General features: G+C 42.4%; 1 protein-coding gene across 2 annotated transcripts; it reads right to left on the bottom strand.

Annotated features, from left to right (window-relative positions):
• Positions 1-5,524: 5,524 nt before the first annotated feature.
• On the bottom strand, positions 5,525-21,240 carry LOC137884332 (rab11 family-interacting protein 2). 2 transcript variants are annotated; one of them, XR_011104731.1, is made up of 7 exons: positions 21,066-21,240; positions 19,635-20,230; positions 16,089-16,495; positions 14,285-14,630; positions 12,785-12,860; positions 9,437-10,438; positions 5,525-9,301 (listed from the first exon to the last, which is right to left on the bottom strand). XR_011104731.1 is itself a non-coding variant. In XM_068726110.1 (6 exons), the coding sequence occupies exons 2-6, from the start codon at positions 19,985-19,987 to the stop codon at positions 10,211-10,213; spliced, it is 1,410 nt and encodes a 469-aa protein (XP_068582211.1). In that variant the 5' UTR covers positions 19,988-20,230; positions 21,066-21,240; the 3' UTR covers positions 5,525-10,210. The 2 variants fall into 2 exon arrangements, 1 of the variants encoding a protein (XP_068582211.1); XM_068726110.1 differs by having other exon boundaries at positions 5,525-10,438.
• Positions 21,241-24,080: the final 2,840 nt, after the last annotated feature.

Here is a 24,080-nt window from a genome sequence, read left to right on the forward strand (position 1 = left end):
GAAGTATTCAACCAAGCCGTAGCCTGGTTATTATTTTACATCTTTATATGTATAAAGGGAAGTGACATCTACTCTGTTAAAAAATTCTGGAGGCGGACCTCCAGATGTTAGATTGTCCCACCCACATTTTCAATGCTTCCTACAACCCTGAAACTGGTATGCATAGTAAGTAGAAACTAGAGAGGTAGAGTGTTGGTGAAGGGACTTGAATTACACTGTTTTGTTAACACAGAAACACTACTGCTAAATGTAGTTGCATACAGCATATCTGCAATAAACTATTTGTTTCTCCAAACACTGTATGTAATAATCTAAATAAAGGATGCACACGTTTAGGTGCCGATCCGATTGGATGAGTCTTCACTAGTGGTTCCTGGCATGATTTACGCCCAGTGTCCCTTCAGAAACTGGAATATTCCCATCGCGGTGTGAGAGGATCACCTAGTAATGGGACCTCTCCTTTTGGTGCAATTCCTCCATGGGGAAACAGAAAGGAGCGCCCCTAATTGAGATGGTGACGGTTTGCCTCAAACTCAGTATTAAACTCAGTATTTAAAAGGACATTTAAACTCACACAAAACGACAAATCAAAAATCTAATCAAAATAAATAAAATTAAAAGTTTCTCCTCAAGTCGAGTTGTCCTCTCTTGCCCTTCATAGACCTGTCAGGATGGCAGACTTCTCTAAGGTTTACTATTATGCTAGCACTCACATTCAAAGTTGGCCTTCAGCTCCCTCGAAGTACAATTTGGTGGCACCAATATACAAAGGGGCTTAGCACAGCTCAATCAAACAAAGCTCTTTTTATATAGCCATTTTGGTTTTCCATTTCAAATGTAATATTTTGAATGAAGAAATTTTGAGATACGTAACCAAAGACGGCGGGCAAAACTGATGTTAATTCTCTGAAATGTCCCACTTAGCCCAAAAACAACAAGCGGACTGAATCGGCTGTCACTTCAGTAACAAGTTAATAATTTCTATTAGTACAGCATGCTGTGATGTCACATCCTCCCTGGCTGTGCCTCCGACTGTAGACTGCCCACTACCATCATCTGTAAGATGACCAGAGAGCGCAGCTCAACAAGGAGCTCTGTGTGAGGGACCATGAAGCCAGACACTCAAAGACATTGGCAGACTTTGCTGCGCTCAGCCCAAATGTACAACACGCTCCCCTCAAACGTGGGCTTGTTTAGCTGCTGGCACCTGAAGGCATCAGTCAGATGTATGCCAGCTGAGCTGAAATGTGCCCACAGAGTACACACTGCAGCACCACTACCAGCACTCGTGCCCTCACCTTGTCTACCTTGGCACTTTTCGAGTTTGATGGAAAAAATGTCCCATTGCAAACGACAAGTCAAGTGCCAGACAGCATATTTATACATCTTAATTAGCAATAATGAAGCCTAGTACCTGCCAACGATCTGATGCCAGTGGTTACTGTGTTGTGTTGACTAGAGTGTGTGTCGGTTGTTTGCCTTCTACTTACGTGTGAATTGCACAAATAAAATAGGTGAAGGGTTCCTGTGTTTTGCTAAAACCATTAGATCCGATAACAAACACGTAATGAAGATGAATCTTTAAATCTTGATAACGCAGGTAACACTTGAGGATGAAAATGTTTAGTCTGAATGAGCCTGTCACATAGCTTAATGATAACGAAGCTTCTACCTGGAGAAAGGCAAACCCTGCAGGCTGCAGCATGCCTCCGATTTACAGAAGTTTTTGAATGAGCAACAGATCATTATTATTAGTTGCTCTGCTCTCACAGTTTGTCATTTAACAGATCATTAATTTTAAAAGACCTGTCAGGACATGGCGAAGGACTACAGCAGATTCTCATGATGTTTTGTTGCAAGTCCCCATGATTTGAGGCCTTGTTTGGATGCAAACATGTTAAGATCTGTCCTCGGCGATAGGTTTGAGCCCTGCATAGCCAGACATTCTTCATGGAGGTAATGGAAACAAGTTGCATGGATCTTTTACCGTGAAATAGGCTACAGCCATCCTCCTGACGTCTGGATTTATGGCCTGGTAATTCCCCTCTGGAGTAATTTGGCTGGTACATCTGCAGCTTAGCAGCATTCCAGCAGAGCTCTCCTGTGCTGTGAAGTCAGGAGATGACTGATTGATTGATTGTATTACTCTAGTTTTAACATGGCTTTGCTGAGCTATTGCAGTGAAGTTCTAATGTGATCTATCCACTGCAAACTACAACTGGGCTTGACGTAAGCAGTGAGCGGCCTGGCTGCTGCTGGGTTATCCTGCTGCGATGATCACAAACTACAAAAAGTTAACATAGCATAATAGCACAATAACCCACAGCAATAACAATACACATACTGACTGTTTTTTTTAGTTATGGGGAAATGCAACCTCCTTTATCGTGAAAAAAAATTATGTAGGATACATCAAGCCAGAGCCATTATTAATATAGTGTCATGCAATATTCTGCTTGATCATGATTATATTTAATTCCTCACTGTTGATAATACCAAAATACAAAAGATCATCAATGAGAATTTCTTTGCTTTCAAACCAGTGATCCCTCTACAAGCGCGTTGTGGTGCCAATTACAGGCTAAAAATGACTGCAAACCTATGGTCTGCTGACAGCTCACGTTTCCTAGCTTTTAGGTGATAAGTCCCAGGCACGTGCTGCTCAGACAGTGATAATGAGGCCAGTCGCTCACCAGCTTGCTGAGGAAACAACGTGGTCCTATGAGGGTCTAATCAGGGAGAAATATGACTTGAGTAGAAGCTAAATTACTGGATGGGATTCCTACTATTCTTTATTATTACTCTTTTTGTTGCTCACATTAAAGGCTAAAATGATTACGTTCCTAAACTAAAAGTATTAAGTGGGTCATTAACCACTGTTTAAGTTACAGTTTGTTAGCCCCTTCTGTTTAACCCAAAGTTATGTTTGCTGTGACCGCCAGCCAATAAAAGAACATGAGGCAATGTAGAACAAACATGTAATATTATGTAATGCTCTCATTTTGCCAATTGTCATCTCGCTTTGTTCATTTTAATTTGTTTTAGTCATTAAACTTGATATCAAAATTAGCAAACTACAGTCTAGCTAGTGACCTAGCAATAATGTCATTAGCAAAAACCTAAAGATATTGTAACGGACTGAGTGACATGTAATGTTAACCTGTTATGTTATAAGCGTTATTGTGTTTACAAGAAGAAGTTCTAGATAAGATGGATTATTACATTTACTGAGGTCAGTGAAGGTCTCATGCCATGTGAAGCTGTAAAACCTGTCAATCATCCGAGCTACTTATGGGGGTGGGTGGCACACGTGAGCGTACCTGGGGTTGGCAGAGAGAGTGTGGGTGGATGTTGTTCTTGGTGCTGCTAGCCTGTGGAGAAGCAGAACGGAAGCAGATTGTTAAGCAGGTTGTGCACGTATAACGGTGTTGACGGTTGTTTTGGCGTAGGCTACGGCCCACAGTAGCCTGTGCACTGTCCTCTAATAAAAGACAACAAGTACGGTAACGTCTCGTAGCTTCCCTTACCAAGGGTCGCTACAATATCTACCAAAATAATAATAGTGAGTCCATCTAAAACAAAGCTAACATAACTGCACTCAGTTCTTTTTCATTTGTTTTAGCCAATACACTTGATAGCAGAATTAGCTAATTAATGGCTAGCTAGCGAACCAGCAACATCCACGCAAAAACAATATAGCAACATTAGCTATCAGCTAGTTAGCTTAGCTAATATATAGATGACAGCTAGCTAGCTTATTAGCAACATTACAATAAAGTTGTGCAAAGGTTGATATATAATTTTGTTTTGCAGAACAGCAGGATCAGTATTAACAATAACTGATTGTACATGTGTTGTATCTCGTTTTTTTTGTGTACAGTAAGTTAGGTAGCAAACAATTAAATGTGATGAAGTAGTAGTTTTTTGATAAAAGCTCTTACAGTGGTTGAAAGAAAATACAAAGCTTTGTTTTATTTGCCATGTTAGTGACAACAGGATTTGAGTACACTGGGTCGGTTAAGGATCATAAAACATAAGGTCCCTTTTAATGTACAGGATGAACTGTGTTTATTGACATCCCTTTTGTTGCCATATGGGTTCTAGTCTGTAACCATCAGCCTTGTTTGCGGCTCTTATGTTGACAGATTCCCTGTTTTCTCTGGTTGTCATCTGGCTTTGTCCACCTGATACCAGACGCGTGGCAGCTATCAGAGGAAGACAATACCATCAATACAATGCACAACACCAGGATCTACAGCACGTTTGACACCTGATTTATCTCAAGCACCCATTCAGATGCGTTAACTATCAAACAAAGAGTCCTGCGTCGGGGGTGTGGGTGGGGTCGGACACTCTGGGGAGTTTGAGAGGTTAACCTTGACATCTGGCCTCTGATCATCCAACAAGTTCAGGCCAGCTGCCCAAATAGGTCTGGTTTTCCCCATAAAAACACCTCATCCATCTGCTGAATTTCTCCTCATATAAGTTTCTCCATGATTGCCTGGGGCACTTCCATTCACAGACGCGTGCGGGGTGACACTGATCCCTGCTGTGACGCCCATCCATATTTAAAGGGGAGTGCAGGTGACCTGTGGGTGGCCCTCTCTGGCACGCTTGGGCTCTCCTGCACCCACAGAATCTTACACAACACATTTGTTGGATATTTGCCTCAAATTACAGCAATATGATATAATGCACAATGAACTAATGGGCTTTAATCTAGAAGGCACCCAGATGACACGTGCCCGTACCAAAGCTGGGATCTGTGAAATTCGACCTGATGATGGACGCGTAAGGATGACAATGAGTGTGCTAATTAGCTTATGAATACAACAGGTGACACCTACATGAAGCCCAATTACACACTCGTTTGTGTTCAGTGTCTCCCGAGGCAGACTATAAGTTAACGCAGGAGGATGAAAAATTCATCATGATGGATGCTGCCAATTATGTCACCAGATATTATTTTAAACTTTGTGAGCATGGCTGCATGCAAATGTAACCGACACTTCAATTTAGCCTCATTAAAAAGCAAAGTTGAACCTAATTATCCAATTAGCACAGGTGGTTCCGTCACTATTTCAGTCACCTGCAGCATTCAAAGATTGTTTCACCGAAAGGGTTACGCTGCAAGTCATTTTGTATTTTCCTGGTGTCCGTGGTTACCAACACCATGCATCTTCCACGGTGGTGCTGTGGCAGCTGCTGCGGTAGTCGTGGTGAATGAGGCGACTCTTCAGGGACTACAAGATGACGGGGGAGAGGTCATGTTTTAACCTGCTAGGTGGCGGGGATGCAAACGCAGCCACAAAGGCATCAGCCGGTAAACAACACAAGTGTTTCTCGTCCCAAAAGACTTCACGCAGGCTTGTTGCACTCATAGGCAAATTCGAGGGGAGTTTTAACAAGCAATCTTGCTTCTCAGTTGTCAAACGCTGCCACTTCTCTCTTTTGCCAGGAAGGCATGGGAATTTCTCCAGAACAAAAGGAAGAGCTCCTTTAAGCGAGGGGGGGGGGGGGGGGCAAAAGCTTTGACACAAATCAGCACAATCAAAAACACTAATCGTGGCTTAACTGCCAGTGAGATAGAGTTAATTGAGAGTGGCTTTTAATTTATGATGGGACAGGTGTTAAAGGAAAGGAACAGCTGAATAGCATCAGATTTACACTGCAGAGTTTGATTAACCCGATCTGCTGCAAATTGTAAGGACGCGTAAATGTCTTTGGAGGCTTTTGATCTTTTTGCCTGAAAAAAGTGAAACAAAGCAGTTTTCATTTACAGTGAGTTTATTGAAAAGGACATTGGAATTTGATGAAAATGAGGGTGATGATAATATCGAAAAGGTAATGTTTGAAACTGTAGTACAATGAGAATGTGGAAATCTTAAGAAATGCATCACCCAATTCTCATGAATTAGTGCACCTGTTCATTAACAGTACTGTACTGTTAACACATACATCTTCTAGAGCCCAGTTTGTTTCCAGACCTACAATAATAAAAACCCCATACATTCTTGTCCACACACATTCGGGTATGAAAGTCTTGCATATTGGCTATCGTGTGAAAATAAACCCACACACAAAAAAAAGCTCCTCTACCTACTCAGATGACATTTTGTTAACCAACACACTGTAGTTAGCTACACCACAATAAGGTAGCGCGATGAGGGCTGATGTACGTGAACCCAATCGAGAAATGCCATATTATGCAATAATATAAAGTGTTACATAATTGAAACGTGTGATTGACATGCAGAAGTGACAAGAATCCAAACACACCCATTTACTGTTTTTTTTTTTTTTTTTTTTTTTTAAATCTTATTACATTACAAGGCGGTGTTGCCTCAGTGCACATTGACTGCAGACCAACATGTTCGCATCAAAATGACATTTCAGGCCTCCACCATGTCGGGGCACTAAACTCAAATGAATTGTCTCTGTGCGCCCGACTCTGCACAATTCTGTAAACTCAACGGAGCTCTGCTAACTGCCGAGATCTTTTATAAACACAGCCATCATTGCCTTCAAAAACTGTGTGCCACATTACAAGCACCGTCAGGGGATTTAGCGGCAGCTTAAGTCTTAGTGTCTGGCAGCTGTATGTGGCCTATGGCAAGCAGCATCATATTATCAGCAGAAGACTTAAGAGACTGCCAGAGGAGGACCGGGAGATCCGACTTGAGCTTCGTGTCATCTTCATCAGAAGGTTCGACGTATGCTTCGTCAACATGGGGGAAAAAAATCCCCATATGTTTGTATTGGATTGGGGTTTTTTTGGAGGGGGAAACGCGACATTCACCTTAAACACTTACAAAACATACATAAATGCATGTGCAAAACAATCTGTATCTATTTAAATTACGACACAGGCCATGGCCAAATTTTGTAGGAAATATTTGCCTCAGAGCATTTTGAGTGCTTTGCATATTCAAATACTGGCATTAATTGGATGACAAATATTATGCAAATACGCAAGAAAGAAGTATAATAATGATGCAGGTTGTTGTTGTTGTTCTTCTTCTTTTTTGCGACGTACCCCTCTACAATGCCGTGCTAGAAAACGATTTGAAAATGCTTTTCATTTAGATTTGTGTTTTAGTCTGACATCTTCCAAAGCACCGAATTATGTCAAAGCATAAAGAAAACGTAGCAATCGAGCTGAAAGACATGACAGGCTAAATTAATTAATTTGAAGTACGCACCCGTCGCTTTTCATTTGAACTATATAACCTCAGGGGCCAAATGTGTTCAACATGCATCTGTGAAGACCTTATCGTTTGTCATTTCATCTGCGGCAGCGCTTAGGGGCTCAATGTAGACCTGAGTGTAAATCATCTGTTCTATACTCGGAGTTCTACTCTTTGATGCACAACACTGTCTACACTAACTGCACCACCATCTTTGCTGTGCTAGCAGGAGAAACTAATAGAAAGCATGTTCGTTTAGCTCCAATACAAGATGGGCGGTGAATTCTTTTTCCAACTCTTGAAATTTAAATTTAGCTCAACTCGCAACTTTGACCCCAGGAAGCACACGTTCAAACACTTTGCAGCACGACAACACTGTGCAAAAAGTGAAAAGGAGGTGACGTGATATCACAAAGTGACTATACAGTATGTACATTGGAAGTATTAAGAGCTCGGCGAGGTCCATGAACAACCGGCTAACTACAACTACAGACGAGTTAAAGCGGCTGGTAAAGCCTGTAAAATGAAGAGTTCACACTTCAGCACATGTAGGAAGGCAATCAGTGAGGAGAACAGATTCTTATCCACACATCTTAATTAGTATCGCACAATACTCTTCATTTCATGAACAGATTCAAGCGCGTTTGGCTTTTACAAAATATATGTGATCAAAAATCCGTTCTCCAATGCAAAGGAATTTACCCAACGTCTGTCACATCATCACACCAAACCGCACATACCGACAACAACTTCTTGTTCATAATGAAGATGTCGGAGTTTTGTCAGACTAACCGAGAGAAGGAAAAAAACAAAACAAACACCCACATGAAATGATCTCTTTGGATACACCAAATACTTCAAAGGCAAGCAAGGTTCAATGGCCTTGTCAGTGTACTGTATATCATTAAACATTGCAGAATTATGTATTTCAAAGCCAACCAGAATACATTCAGTAACAAGAGATTTGGGCTTCAAGTCCCTTCGGATAAAGCGACTACTTTTACAGCAGCAGAAAGAAATTTGTACATGTGGTGTAACATTCAGGAAACCCTTCAATCAACACGTGTTTTGGACTGTTGACATTCCACTGATCAGCTGTGATTTGGTATCATACAGTTTAAAGGTCAGATATTGTAAAAGACTGGATACAAATAGCAGAAACAATACCGGCAAAAAAAGGACAAAGTGGACCATCGTCTGATAAACAGACTTTGAGTAAAGGTACTATAATACAAAGTGTGTTTTAACACTGTACATGAAGCTGCTCGCCACTAAAAAGGAACAAACTATTAAAAATGTAAACCTAAAACATCAGCGAGTGATTCTTCTACAACATCTAGCTTAAGCACAGGTGATCCTTCGAGATGGACCTCTAAGTAATCATCGAGGTCACGTTCGTACCAGCAGTGCGATCCGACAGCTGCTCCGTAGCTCGCTCGGCGTTTGTTCGGTAGAAGCTGATAAATTCACAGAATTAAAAAGGAGTTCAACATGGAAACAACATGTGTTGATCGAGGAGACACGTGCGATGACATGAACACTGTGGAATGAGGACAGTTAGCTTCTGACGCGGGCCGCCAAACCGGTACTTGTGACCTCATTGGCCGTTCACCTCGATCAATTATCACCTGTTCATCATTAGTATTATTTATTTATCTTACTGTGTGTGAATGTTAGATTTGGACTGTTTTGATAGTATAAAGAATCCAAAAACAACTGAAATATACTGAGGCACAGTACACAATTAATATGCATGAACAGATACATTTAACATATAAAACTGTATCAGTACGACACAGTGTGACACATACGTGAACACTTATGAATGAAAAAGATTTGTGATTTGTACCATTTGTACCGTGTTAATACAGTAGAAAGGGTGGTGGGTATCGGGATAAAGTAGCGCTTTTACCATAAAGTACCTTACAAATACATTAAAACAGTGTTCATGTTTAAATGAGCTATGACACATTTATAAATAAAGATTGTTCAGCATATATCCACATGTGCAGCTTGGTACCATGAATACAATCTTCAGCAAAAAACTGTGTTTGACGGAGATGAAGGCCGGTCAATCCGTGGAGCCTGCGACACAGAACTCCATGTTTTTTTTTCTGCAGTGAATCAAATCAACATTAAAGAGATGAGTCCGACTCAAGAGATGAGACTAAAATGTAAACAAGAACAGAATACAGAGCAAGACACGCAAGTTGTGATTATTGCACTTAAAAAGTCTGTAAAATGATCACCTTCAGACTCTTGGTCCAAGAAGCTTGATGGTCAATGATAGTCATCACAAATAAAGCAGAGAATGAAAAGTCAGTAACAGCAACGTACGTTTGTTCATTTAAAAAGAAAAAAAGAATGTACGACTCAGTAAACTCGAGAGAAACCAGACTCCCAGATACTAACTTCTTACAGTAACTCTCTCCCGCTCTTTCTAAGAACTCCCATGAATCACTGAGCGGACTTCGTCCACATCTGTAGCGCAGAGGAGGCTCGCAAGCAAAGCCGACGCGGCCTCTCCTAAATGTGTTTCGTAACATCGGTGGCAAGTTTGAGACTTGTGCTCGCGTGTAAACACAACAACTACAGCTCCGCCTCGTCCACCGTCTGGCCGCCTATTCGGCTCCGACCGCTCCATCTGGTGAGCATGACGTTAAAAGCTGCTGGTGGAGGCTGTGTGTGCAAAAGACTTCTGTGGGTTCACAAGTGCAAACTGTAGAGCTAAACCTAATTCTTGTCAAAATGTGGGGTTTTAAATTTTGACGTGAATCAATCGATGAATTTCACTCATCCTGTTTAAGTACCAAACAAAGAGGGCGAAGCACCTGCGTGTTCTAAAATATCCAACGCGTTGAAAAGAAACGTATTTCAAAACTACATCCCTTGAATAAAAATGTTCTAAAGCAAAGACATGAATGATTAATTTGGCTTTGATCAGTCCCATTCCTTCCCACTGATTTCACCACATGATATCGATGCATGAGCGACAGCTAAACCTTCATTAGTATTTCTTCTCTCTACTTTTTGCTAAGTTTACCCGCCTTCTTCTTTTTGGGCTCGTAGGGTGTCCGTAGAATGCTCGGCGTCTCCTCCATGACGCGCACCAGCAGGTTGTCGATGTAGTCCTCCAGCTCCCTGATGTGGGCGTCCTTCTTCTTCACCACTTCTTTCTGCTTGATGAGTTCCTGCACCACTTCTTCGAAGGACAGATTGCTGTAGGCGAGAACGCTTTCCTGCTTCGCCTCCTGAAAATGGGGAAACAAAGGAACATGCTCAATTCAAGCCCCAGCAGATCTTACATGCTCCATAACCGCCACATGTTGCGTAGATATTCTTTGTAAAAGTGGACTGAAATGGTGGAATGATTCTCTGTGAAATGTCTGCATTTACTACAGAGTTCTCTCACAGTGCAGTGGAGAAAAAGGGACTAATTAGACGTGTTGGCCTCACGCGACATTAACTGTCAGCTGTTTATCTCCTGTTCCCTGTTGCTAATAAAGGCTAATTGAGAGTTTTTAAGACGAGACTGCTGTTGAGGGATTCGGCACCGACGTGTCAATGATTTCCATGGCAGATGTTATGATCCAATACTGTTTAGAAAGAGAATCAAGGGCAGTTTAACTGCTGAAATGGGACTTAGGCTTGACACTACGGCAAGCAGCGAACATCTTGAGAAGGTTGTTCTCCTTTAGTTTCAAGCAAATAAAAGCATGAAAGTATGAACAATAAAGATCTTTGTTCTGAAGGTGGTGGAAATGCCAAGCTGCATATTTTTGCAATTAAAGGTCAGGCTAATAAATACCAAAACAAGGATGCAACCCAAGCCCAGCGTGGCTCTTGGAGGACAACCTCTTTGGACGGAGCGGCGCGGTACGGTATGTGCAGATCATATTGCGCGGCTACAGAGGAGCTGTAATCGTTTTTAATGAGGGACCACTTTATCGCTTCGGTGCTGGGCATCCTCCCCCGAACGGATAGAGCAGCAAAGCCTTCGCCCTGTTTTAAAATACCACACTTATCAGCTTCCACTCCCGTGCACCATGCAAGCCTCGAACTGCCGGGTAAAGACAATGCAGGGGGGGGGGGGGCTGCTTACCAGGTATCTTATCGCTTCTAACCGCGTAGAGGCTACCGCGGGGCGACACCAACCAAAATGAAATATCTGCCACCGAGATTAAATGTCCAATGTGTGGCTGGTATGGAGAACAGAGCGAGGTAACCTGTTCCTCACGCACAGCACACAAAAAAAGGCACCTCTCCGAGAAATACTGCACTTCAGCCACCCGAGAGGGAATAAGAGAAGTGACGGCCATATGGATGCTGGTGTCACATACAAAGCATGTGTACGTGCGCACTCTCTCCACACACACACACACACACACACACACACACACACACACACACACACACACACACACACACACACACACACACACACACACACACACACACACACACACACACACACACACACACACACACACACACACGGAGCTTTAGTGGCTGGTGACAAAGGCCTGGAAATGACCATGAATTGGCAAAGTAATGATGACCGTTCTTCTGCGATCAGTAGTGAGGGGAAGATAAGGCGCACACTTGGCATTCTCCAGTTGTGTCATTACAGTTTCTAATGAGCTCAGCTTTGAGAATCTAAAAGCTCAGTCCTTTGAAATCTCTCACTGCCCCCCCCCCTCGCCCCCCCTCTCACTCCCCCTCCCCGTGTGTGGTTAATTAGGGCCTTGAAGCTCAGGAAATGGGAGCTGCCATTTCTGCGAGGCACTGCGGCATGCACAGGGGGGGTGGGGGGGGGGCACATGTGTGGATACCGACAGCCCTCAACACCCACAAAGAAAGGTGAGGAAAGCTATTATCAGCATTCTCTTTCTCATTTAGGCATCACTTCAGCTTTCTTCGCTCCCTCATAAACACACCAATTTTGCTGCGTAATAGTGTGAAGATTTGACATGTTTTTATTTCCAATTGGGAATGCAAATTTTCTTTTTTTAAACAAAATAAAACTATAAAAAGGGTGGGAAAAAAAGTCCTTTAAAAAGGAAAAGAAACAAATGACATTTCTGTGTCTTTTCTCAACAAAAACCTCCAATTAGAGAACAAGTGCTACGCACCACTATGACTGACCTTACCGACCGAACTTTCACACCACTTCAGAATTACGATCAGATCAGACACGATGACCGACGGGTGCAGCTGCTAATTAGCTGAACGGCAAATCTGAATTTTCAGAGGCCTCAGAGATCAACGTCACCAGCTGCTATGGCAAATAAAAAATGTTCAGAGTTCACAATTAAAAATCTAGAATCTGCAACACATGACTGCAACTGCTGGGGTCATTTCTTCCCTCTTTTAAATCTTTTGTCAGGTAAAACTGATCAACAAATACAAGCAGGGTTGTTGTGTGTATTACATTACATTACAGTCATTTAGCAGACGCTTTTATCCAAAGCGACTTACAATAAGTGCATTCAACATTGGTAATCAAAAGAACTACTAGTCACCAGAAGTCATAAGTACATTTCCTTTTCCAAACAAGCATCTAAGAGCATGAAGCAGAGCATAACTCAGAGTCTTACCGGTTTCTTGCCATAGATGTCCTTCTTCTTCTTCTGGCCAAACGTGATGTCTTCATATCCTTTTGACTTTTTATCACTGCGAAGCAATCAAAAGGGAAGTCAGTATTCACATGAAGGCTTTACAGTGAATATTTCTGGTAGAATTATCACCACTCGACTGATAAAAAGGCTCTCAGGTGTCCATCCCTGTGCTGAAAAAGCACATTTGGATATTTAGGGTGACTAACATAGCGTATTAAGAAATAAAATATGCATTATTGCATGTTTTTGTATTTAAGTTCATCAATAAATGATATATTTGAACCACCTTTTTGTGTTCTAAATGACCGCTGAGCTACAGTGCGGCAAAGGAAGCAGTAAAGATGATGGACTGGTGCCCACAGAGATAAGTGGTTAATTGGGTGGTCTATCTCTGCAGAGGATCTCATTACTATAGCTCAGAGGGCTTCGTTATCGAGGCCGGGCTCTCTAAAGAGCCACTAATGACACCTTCCACTCCGATAAACCAGAACTCCACCAACTCCTGATGGAGCACAGGGAAGAGACGCAAGCAGCTCGGTGGAACCGTCTGAACAACAACAACGCTCGCCAACAGAACGAGAGATTGTAGATTTCCATCAACGAGGTATTCAAAACTTTAGGAGAATGCTGTAACCAATATCCTGTAGTACAGTGGTGCTTGTCTCATGGGGTAGCAAGGTCACGTTTGGAGCCGATTTATGGAATATGATTAATTAAGAGTGAGATGAACCTCTGCTGTATACGCGCTGAATGCAGACTCTAGCCACACGCATGGAGGCTAAATAATAAGGCATATATAAGAACAAATATTATATTATATTTATATTCAAAATATAAGAGAATGTAATGTATATGTATGTTTACCAGACAGAGGGACATTTACAGAGGTGGCTCCCTCAGGAGGAAGTATTCTGGATTTATAAATAAGGCGCTCTAAGCCCAAGAGGGGAAGATGAGCGATTGGACGCGAGGCCATTTTCATAGTTTCTCCTGGATTATATTTAATCTCAAAGAAGACATTTTTATAAAAAAAGAAAAAAAAGGGGGACATTTAGTAATGGGTTGGATGTGTTGAGGTCTACTGCTAATTGACTTTAAAATAATTTAGGGTTAGGGTCATAATATTGACAGATAAAAGAGATATGATTATGCTGTGTAGGGTACAGAATATATTCTTTTTAATTATTTTTTTTTATATTGAACCTTTTTTTTGAATGATGCTTGCTAGCTAAACTATTTTCTGAAAAGGTGTAATATTACATCTTTTGTATTCATGGTCATTTTTGTCTTTTAAATTTCTGTATCCACTTCGGGACAATCGTATTTTGTAAAACGGTGTTTTGAATACTCGGTGATTAATTAATGGACTGTCTATAAGGGAACCAGAAAATGGTATGGAAAATGTTGTGCGAGATGAATAAACGGTGTCCTGGAGGACAGTTGGTGGGTTCTGTGTTTTCACTTCAAACAAGAAGCTACCTGGCTTTGTAGCTGGAGATGAACGGGTTCGTGTCTGCCTGCGAGTCTCCGCTGAAGGGGTTGGGGGAGCGCAGGTCTCCAGAGCTGCCCGAGCGGCCCGCGTTGTTGGTCTTGCGACCTTCCTTCTTTCCCGTCACGCGTTCCAGTAGGCTGACCTTCTCCTTTTTCTCCTTCCGCTCCGCCCGGTCCCACGGCTGCCCGTGCTCCCCCTCGAACGGGTTGCGGTTGCGTGGGAGCGTGGCATACTTCTGTGGCAGGGTGTCACTGATATCGGTGAAAGGGTCACTGTGTGCCTCTCCGTCCTGGTAGCCTGGCACCTCGCTCTGGGAACGCCGGTGTGGGCCGCCTGACAAACCAAGAAGCAGCACGTCAACGTATTAATATCCAGCCATCACTAAGCACATTTTGAAAATGTTTTGTGATTATCCCGTGACAGAATATGGGATGATGCAATCTGACTTTTTAATGGCCAACACCACCGATTTGAATCCATTAGAACGGGTAAATTGGAAACTGATCAATGTTATTTATTTTACAGTTTTACACAGATAAAAGGAACTTAATTATGAATTAACATTTGCGTTGTTGTAGTTATTTTCCAAGTTGATCTTGTGGCTCTTCGAACTAAAACCACACCACAAAAGGAACAGTTTTTTGGGAGCAGTAAGGACACTTTGTTATATTATTTATACCTTCCAAATCTGCTATTGTGTCCCTCCCACCCTCACAGCCTAGGATAAGTTCCTCTCCTCTGCAAGCCAATCTGAACAATAACAAAGACGCCTGATAAAGTCAAAATCATCTTCATTTAACTGCCTCAGATAGCTGAGCAGAGATCGGGCAGACATGGTGGAGCGGCCAGTGAGTTGAGTATTGCTTATTTATTGACTTCTATGGTCATTTGTACATTTATTAAATAGCAGACTATGCTGATAGTTGCCTGGTTGCTTGAAGCTTCCACTGGCAAAAGTATGAATTATACTGCGTCAGCACAAAATTACCATAATGTACTCCATTCATTAAGAAATAACCTGATTGCTAATCAATACCTGTCATCACCAGATATTTAGCGATGATTAAAGACACTGCAGTCCGGCCCATTCTTGTCCATCCTTAAGCTTTGTTGGTTGCTCATTATGCAACAATTGTGTTGGAGCTCCAAATTATTGTTTTGAAAATCGTGACTATTCTTTGCATTGATTACAGCTACAGCAAGTCAAGGACAGAGGGGGCAAATGGGAGGCCACTCTTACACTGGTTAGCATCAGAGATCAATAAAGGCCACACACAGAGGCACGTGAATGATCTGAATAGTGTAACTATCTACTTTACTTCAGGTTTAAATAGCTTTTACTGTGACTATCTTTATATCCTACGGCTCTGGGACTTCTATCGACCTCTACTGATGACCACGGGACACTGCAACAGTGTCCATGTTAAGAGTACAACAGTCCCACAAGAAAACTAACGATACCTAATCAAGACCAGGTAGACAGCTAAACCTTTGTGTTAAGAGACACCATACCACAATGAAAAATAGTGGAGTTATAATGCTGCTCGGTCATTTTATTGCTTAAGAATGAGGCCTTTTATCCTTCATACGGAGCTGAGACACCCGTCTGATTCCTGTACCACTGTCCTTCATCCTTAAAAAAAAGAGAATATGAGAAGGTAGCAATGACTCACTGAAAACACTATCAAGTCCCTGCAGTGCCAAGCAGCAATACAAGCTTACCTATTACCCCTTAAATTATTAATTCAAAATATTGAAACAAATGTGAAAGACAGCAGCTCTGGTCCTCACCGCTCTCCTCTATGGAGTTCATGGAATCCAGTTTGGGCCTGAAGTGGGTTCCGATGAGATCCGACATGGAATGGGCCGCAGACAGTTTGTGGCCCCCGGCGAGCAGCTGCCTCTTGGCCTTGGCTTCGGGCTGGGGTTGCGGTTCCGGAGCAGAGGACTGCTGGCTGGGCTCCGAGTCGCAGGCGGCGGAGCGCGGCAGGATGGCCGAAGACGCGTCGCTGAAGCCGCCATCGTGTTTGCGACCCTTCATTTTGTCCTTGAGCTTGGAAAAGGGCGAGCGGGGCTTCTCCTTCATGGAGAGGTCGAACATGCTGGCCGTCATGTTGTTCCTCATGAACTGGATGCTCACTTGGATGCGGCCTCGGTCTTTCCTCTTCTTCCCTGGCTTGGACTCCAAGGAGTACCAGCTGAAAGGAGAGCGGAGGACGCTTATGGCAGAGCAAATTCAATGAGACAATTTATAGAGAAGAGCAGCAGGATTCCATGAAAATCTTCTGAGTTGATTACATGTAATTCAAGAAGACAGGTTTACAAAGTCAGAGTGTGGTAAAAGTCTTTACACTATCAAACTAAATGACAAAAGAAAGAAGAAAAAAACAGCCCACATTCTTTCTAATGTGCTCTACCTACCTCTTTGTGGACATCACTGAAAAGGCTAATTTGAGCAGACTAATCCAAAAGCTACACACAAACGCAGGGGGCTTAAATCGTTTGAACTTTTCTTTTTTGACACAAGTGAGAGTACAATTTATCATTCAGAGGATAAACATTATTCTTTGAAAACTGAACACAAGAAATAGCCTGCTGCTGAATAATATAGACCATTTCAGGCCGCTCTTGGGCTCCTATTTGTTTAACCTCTCTGCTTTTTCAACTGGAAGTAATGGGATTTATGCGTTCACTCCGAGCGAAATAAAGTGGCATTTGCACAAATCTGGCCTTTGTTCAGAAATGCAACGACCGGCAATTGGGAAATTGCAAAGCCACGTCGCAGGACAACCCAACAGTTCATACATGCTAATGAGACATATCCTCTGTGTTACAGGGCCGCTGACAGTGTCCTTTAAGAAGCCAGCGTCGGGATGAAACAGCGACCGGTCAATTTAGTATTCGGTCTGCTTTTGAAACATCAATCTAGACTACGGTCACGTCAATATATTTTTGCACTCACCCACCTCCATCTCAGTGCAGTTTGATCAATATAATTCATTGTTCTAACCCGTTAAACTGAACTCATGTAAATGCAACATTTTGCTCAGATTCATTTTTCTTTGTTTTCATACAATTACTGATATTTCTTCTTGGATTGATGTGGATATTTGCAGTATCTCTGGAATTCCAGCATGAAATATCCGTCATCAGTTGGTATGGTTGTTGTTTTTTTTTTTAAACGCAGCTGTTGAGCGCTATTCTAAACCGTCTCGCTCGTGGCTCAGGAGCCCTGTCATGAAAGGCCTTGCCGGGTCCGATTCCCAGGCTGCGCGCCGCACTCAGTCTGATCAGCAGCCACAGCATGCTGCTGCCGTGGGGCCGCACCTCACGTGTGTCTCAAGGCCAAGATAAACCTCCCCTGTGCTCGGAGCCACAATCCTCCCACTCGGGCCAGGACCGCTGGGAAACTCCTCACAATCAACAAACACAGGTGTGCGATAATTATGGGCTGCCTACTCGGATATCAGGACGGGCTTTCCTCCCCAGTATGTCGGTTCAAAAACATTGCGAATGGGCCGTGCCGCACACGGACCCGCTGTGGAGCGTGGATACGGCATCGAGGGCCCCGGACGTTCATTGTCGAGTGCGCCTGCAGTGTGGGATTAGACCGACGAGCAACGCCGAGCGTATCCATTACTGAGCCTTGGCTGAAAAAGTGCACGGCCTCGAGGTGCATCGGCTCAGGCTCCTAAAACAAATAAGACCCATCCACACTGATTAGAACATATTGTGATTCTCCCAACTGATGGGCACAGAGGAAGTGTGCTAATAGTCTTTCTATGTTGAAATGTGCAGTGAGCTAATTAACACCAGATCCAGTTTGGTTATTCTCTTCCTGTTTGCTTAATGCTGGGTTAATAAACGTGTGTGTGCTGAACTTGTAGGGGTCAACACCCCCAAGTTCAGCCGAATATGATGTGGTCTTTTCAACCTATGGTGGTACGTGAGAGTAGTCGACTCCAGCTTTGTGTATTATCTGCTCCAGCTTTTCATACAATCACTTCACAACGGGACAACCCTTAACCAAGCACGCACCAGGCATAGGGAAGAGGAAACGCCAGGACGAGTCACCTGTTAGGAAAAGCGCTGACTCACTTTGAAATCAATATCAGCCCTGTAGAGACTCTGCACCCCCCCCCCCCCCCCCCAGACAAAAGTGAGAATAAGTAAACTCTACACAGAACAGGCCAAGATTCAAACCCAGGTCAATTTGGCAGTGTGAGAAAAAGGCAACTCTCACATTCACACACCTATAAAAACAATTGTGTGTATAGGAGTGACTTACAAGACATGTTCAGCCAGCTCTGCTAGTATCAATTAGGCCAACTGTTTGCTCGCCATGTCAGTGATTAAGCTAAAAGTAATCTCAACAATGGAGGCCAATTCATGGCTGAGCCTCAAGTAGAGAGTCAACAATATCGAAAGGTTCAACCAATCTGTAGTAACTGAGCACAAATGTAACAACTCATCTGTGGTAGTTGTGTTAGACAGTTTAAAACTAAACTGTGAGACCAGTTCACCTACAAAAAAAAAAAAAATCTGCTCTTTGAATTAAAACACGTTTGTGTAATAAAATAAAGTCATAAAACAAGTGTATAAAGAGAATGACAGGACAATGCAATTGAATTAAATCATGTTGCGTGTAGGAGTTAGGTCATGGACTTAATTGCGAACAAAGCACAAAATATAACACACAACAAAAAAACAATACATTGGAGTTATTATGTGTAGCCTAATATGGCAAAAACACAACTATTTTAGTTCATGCTGTAATCCACTTATGACTGGAATAGTTGTGCAAATATTTTCCACTTCCTCACAAGAGTCCAGTCGTCAAGCAGCAGCATGCCGGCGCATGACTGTGAGCCGGAGTTGCAAAGTGCGTGAATGCTATAAGAGTACCACAGACAAACGAGCTCAGATACTGAACATGTGATGTTGAAGACGTCTGAAATGTAACACACACACACACACACACACACACACACACACACACACACACACACACACACACACACACACACAAAACTTAGTGTCCTGGTTTAAACTACTGTGCCTGTACGGATAACAGATGGGTGATTAATGGTATCATGGCGGTCGCCTTGAATTACATTTTTCCTTTTAATGTTATACTTTATGTTGGCTTAACTAAATACAGAGAGAAAATGTATTTTGAGAATTTTGGATCGGCGGATCGCACATTCTGCTCGAGTGATTCTGAAGAGTGAAACAGTAACAGATGCAAATATAAAATGAATGGCTTCCTGTGAGAACTTGGACTTTACAGCTACTATATATATATATATATATATATATGACATATATGACACTTACTCAGTTTTCTTCCGTTGCTTGTTGTCAAAGATTTCATTAAGGTTGATGGACCTCTGACCCAGGAACTTGTCCATCCCAACCAGGGACCGGTGCATCACGATAAGGCAGAGTTCATATACGTCTGGGTTGCCCTCCAACAGTAAACCGGGTAATTCAAACGAGGCTTCCTCTCTCCAGACGGGGGTAAGGGTCTTCTCGGCCACCGACGTCGAGTACTTCTCTTTGCCCAGCTGGATGATCGTGTAGGCATCGTTGGTGCCATTCTTGCCCTTGGCCTGTAAACCGGTTGCTTGAAGAACAGTGGCTTGGACATGGGTTGGAAACCACTTTTGAGACTGCTCGCCCAGTGACATCGTCAGCACTGGATATCAACTGAGGGCCATTCAAAACAAACTAAATGATAATTTATGTACTTAGTGTTTTTAGTATGTGTGATGTGCAAAAAGCAGCAAACATGGTTCACTATAGTTTGCCATCCATGTCAGTGTGGCGTGTGCGCAGACAGTAGCAACCATTACAAGCAATGACAAGTCTGACAAACTGAGCAAGTCTCATCTTCTGTTGAATCACAGATGTCCAAGCCACTGGTGAGTCATCTGAACAAGGAAGAAACAGAACAGCTTTAGTATCTTTCCAAGAACCATAACATGACTCATGAGGGTGTACAGGGAACATCGGTTTTAAGCCGGCTACTGCAATAACTTGCACAAATATATGATTTCGGAGCAATTACAGGAAATATCGCGACTAAAACAGAAGTTAGATTGTGCTGTATGATTTAGTACAGTAACTATCAATAGATCTCCCTAAGCTGGATTATCAAGAAACTGATGATCTCATCCAGTGACACATTTGGTGCTGGTCCATTGTCACTGATTTAGTGACTGACTCAGTGGGATGATGTTTCATGTCTTCTCTCCAAATGCATCTTTTTTTCTTTTTTCTTTTTTTATAAATACAGGGCTGAGAATAATAAACTGTAATGTTACAAGCAGCAAGAGTGGGTGTCAAAGTGTACTTTTCACTACCGAGTTTTATCTCTAGACTACTGCTCTCTAAGGTTTGTGTCTCTGATGTTCAATTTGAAATGAGACTGGGTTTCATTCACTAATTTAACGTCACATGAAAACTCAGCTGCATATCACAGATTTGACACAGCCACGTGAGTTGTATTAGGGTGGAATTTACTTTGAAGTGAGCATCTATCCTCGAGTTTGTCATAACGAGCCGAACTGCTGTGTAACTAAACGGCTGGTCTACTCAAACATTAAAGCAACCTAAAAACACTGTGAAGCAATATTAACGCATGAGGCTTCGTTATTTTTGCAGAATAACGTTAGCTATGTACGGCTAGCTGCTGAGCTAGCAAGCACACAGAGCAGCTCACTCACACACACACACACACACAAACACACACACATAGTTGCTTACCTCAGTGTCATCGTCACCGACACTAGGAGGACATTCAGAACTTCAGCGCAGCGGAGTCTGGCTTCACAAATACATTCGTGCGAAGGTTCCGGAGGAAAACGCCAGCTAGTGTTAGTTGTCGCTACTGCCGCTGTTGTTGCTATCCATCGCTATTCACTCCTGTCGGGCCAGCGACGAGCTTTACTTCCTGGTCTGACGTCACTTCCACCTCACCCCGGTGGAAGTTCAAACAGGGGGAAAAAAGGGTGGTCGCACGCGCTTTCGCGCGCGCACACACACACACACACACACACACACACACACGCTCGCGCACTAAAAACTGCGGCTGCAAAGGTTCTAGAATGTTGATAAGAGACTTTAACAATTGTGGTAAATATTGCAATACGTACAAATAGACAGAAAGACAGAAAAGAAACACGAAAATTAAGAAGAAGAGATGTTTTCCCGCTGCCGGTGTTGAGTTGTGGGAATGCTTTATATGCAAGCATTAATGAGAGGCTATATACATTATTTTCTCCTCTGTGAGATATGGTTATATATGTGTGTGTGCTCGGGGGGGTGCACTTTACTTGAGAGAGGTAAATCATACAAACATGGGAAGTGCTTTTGTCTCATGAGTGGGACATGGAGGTGCAGATAAGGGGTTCACTTGAATGAACACAGACATGCTTGTCACCCCACTTGACAAGTGCATCTTAACCAAACACACCTGCCCATGTTGGTTTTATCGTTCTGCAGTGCAGTGTGTACACACACCACCGGCCCGAGGCTCCGCCTGGGCCATCCATCAAACTGAGATTATTGCACTTATCTAGAGTACATCTCTGAATGAAATGCTGAGGCTTAGTGAAATATTAGCCCGTACAAAAATGTGAGTCAGATAGCATTTAATACATTTGAGGATCTTCCCCTCATGTTTTGCATTAACTGTTGGTGTCAACATCAAGTGAATGATGACAGCACAATGTCACCTTGTCAGGATGTGGATGTGGCAAAATGTAGGCTATATGTATCACTGTGAAGTGGCTTTTTAGGTAAAAAAGTTATTTTCACCACACAAATGCTACTATTTTAACCAGTATTCAACCAACCAAATGATTTATAAACATTTCAATAATAACACGTTTATACAAACAGCATGTTTTAAAATTCAATTTCAAATTGCACACAATGTCTCTTTGGGTTTCTATTCCATCATAAAATCAAACCATCCCGGTTTCCCATTTTTATTTTATTTCTCCCAAATAGCTGAACATCCTCTTATTCCACGCTGTCTGACAGTATCAACAATATTCTAGATGTCGTGTGCCTCATTTTATACACATTTCCCCCAAAATCAGCCTGACGTGTTGTATCTTTGGAAAGAAGAATTTAAGGTTGGCAATATGATAATATAAAATGTGAGATGATACACATTTGTCAACCATTTGTCACCGTTAATGCTGTTAGCTCTCCCTTTCCCCTCTGAATCAGCGAGCAGAGCTGTTTTATTTATAGTTTAGATTTCTCTATATATAGTTGCATCAGCGTGAAGATGTACCTGAACAAGATTATTAAATTGATTTGATAAAAACAGACATTGTTAATTGTTTTCCAAAAGGAAAGTGTATCTCTCTCTCTCTCTCTCTCTCTCTCTCTCTCTCTCTCTCTCTCTCTCTCTCTATTATATATATATATAAAATATAAAACAACAAAGGACAGGGGAGTTTTATCTAATTTACCCCCTCATACTAGAATAATAAAATGGAAGTTTTGTGGGTTTGCACAAAGTTTGGCTGCGCATCGTGACTTTAAAAAATAAAGGTACCAGACAGCATTTTGAAGATTGTATGGAGTGTATGGTGGCCAGCAAGGGACAAAATTTGAAGACAAGCAAAACCAGCCACTGTTTCCAACTAAAGGAGAGATCGAATAAGGCTGCCCAGTCTAACAATGGAATATGCTTAAACCGTTTAAAGTATTCACAGTGCACAGCTCTGTGATGTCTCCAGTCCTTCTCAGGAATACTTTATTATCTGTTGTGGTTAGCAGTGTCAGGTTGAGCTGCAGGAAATAACCACCAGAGGCATGCGTATACGCCATCAGGGTCACGACACTCCTCCTTAATTTGACACTTTCTTTATGAAAGTGTTTGACTTTTAAGTCAAACACTTTCATATATTACCCTCTATAGGAACGTAATACCACTGTGCTCCTTTGTGAGATAAAACATGAAAGACGTTGCATTCCAACATCACTTGTATGCTTTTATTACTCCCCTCTACGGAGAACACAAAGGTGCATATGAAAACAGAATATCACGCTATAAATTAGAGAGTAAGGACCCGCTCCACTTTGTGAGGGAATAACGCTGAAGGTCATAAACTGTCCGACATATAAGTGAACCTGCATGCGTGGCCGGGGTCCACATGTTGAACCATATTAGCTGTGGCCCCTAACGGCCGCCATCCACTCCGTGCACATGGTTCTGGTTTAGGCCCATTTCTCCAACACTAGATAGTTTGTATTACATTTATTAAACACTTTAAAAAAAAATCTCTGGTTGCAAGATTGTCCATCTGTTGAGGACAAGAGGAAATAAATGAAAGAGGGAAATAGGGCGCAGCGGGCAGAGGGGAAACAGTTGTGATGTCAGTGCCGGTCTTAATGTGGTGCAGGTCTAAGTCCTGGATGGATGACTGATTTAAAAGGTATAGCTTTTAGCCAAGTGAACAGTTAGATCATGGATGAGTTTTAATAAAAAAAAAAGGAGAAAGGCACACAAATCACCTCCGCTTTGCTCTCAGGAATTTTTCTGTGCACGGCTTTGATATATAGGTGCAGATGTGCGACTGCAGCGTGACGAGCGGCGCTTAAAAGAGCTGCTAAGCTGGGGCAACATGTCAGCCCGGTGACTCCCTAAAGACCTTGATTTCTACCTTGTAACCTCCAGAAAGAGTAACTGAAACTAACGGCAAAAAAACCCCTACAATGTCCACAACTCACTGGTCAATGAGCTCTACAGGTGCTTTTTGT

Source organism: Cebidichthys violaceus, unplaced genomic scaffold (genome assembly GCF_023349555.1).
Source record: "Cebidichthys violaceus isolate CVI_PGR_0920_01 unplaced genomic scaffold, fCebVio1.0.p SCAF_10, whole genome shotgun sequence".
Lineage (NCBI taxonomy): Eukaryota > Metazoa > Chordata > Actinopteri > Perciformes > Stichaeidae > Cebidichthys > Cebidichthys violaceus.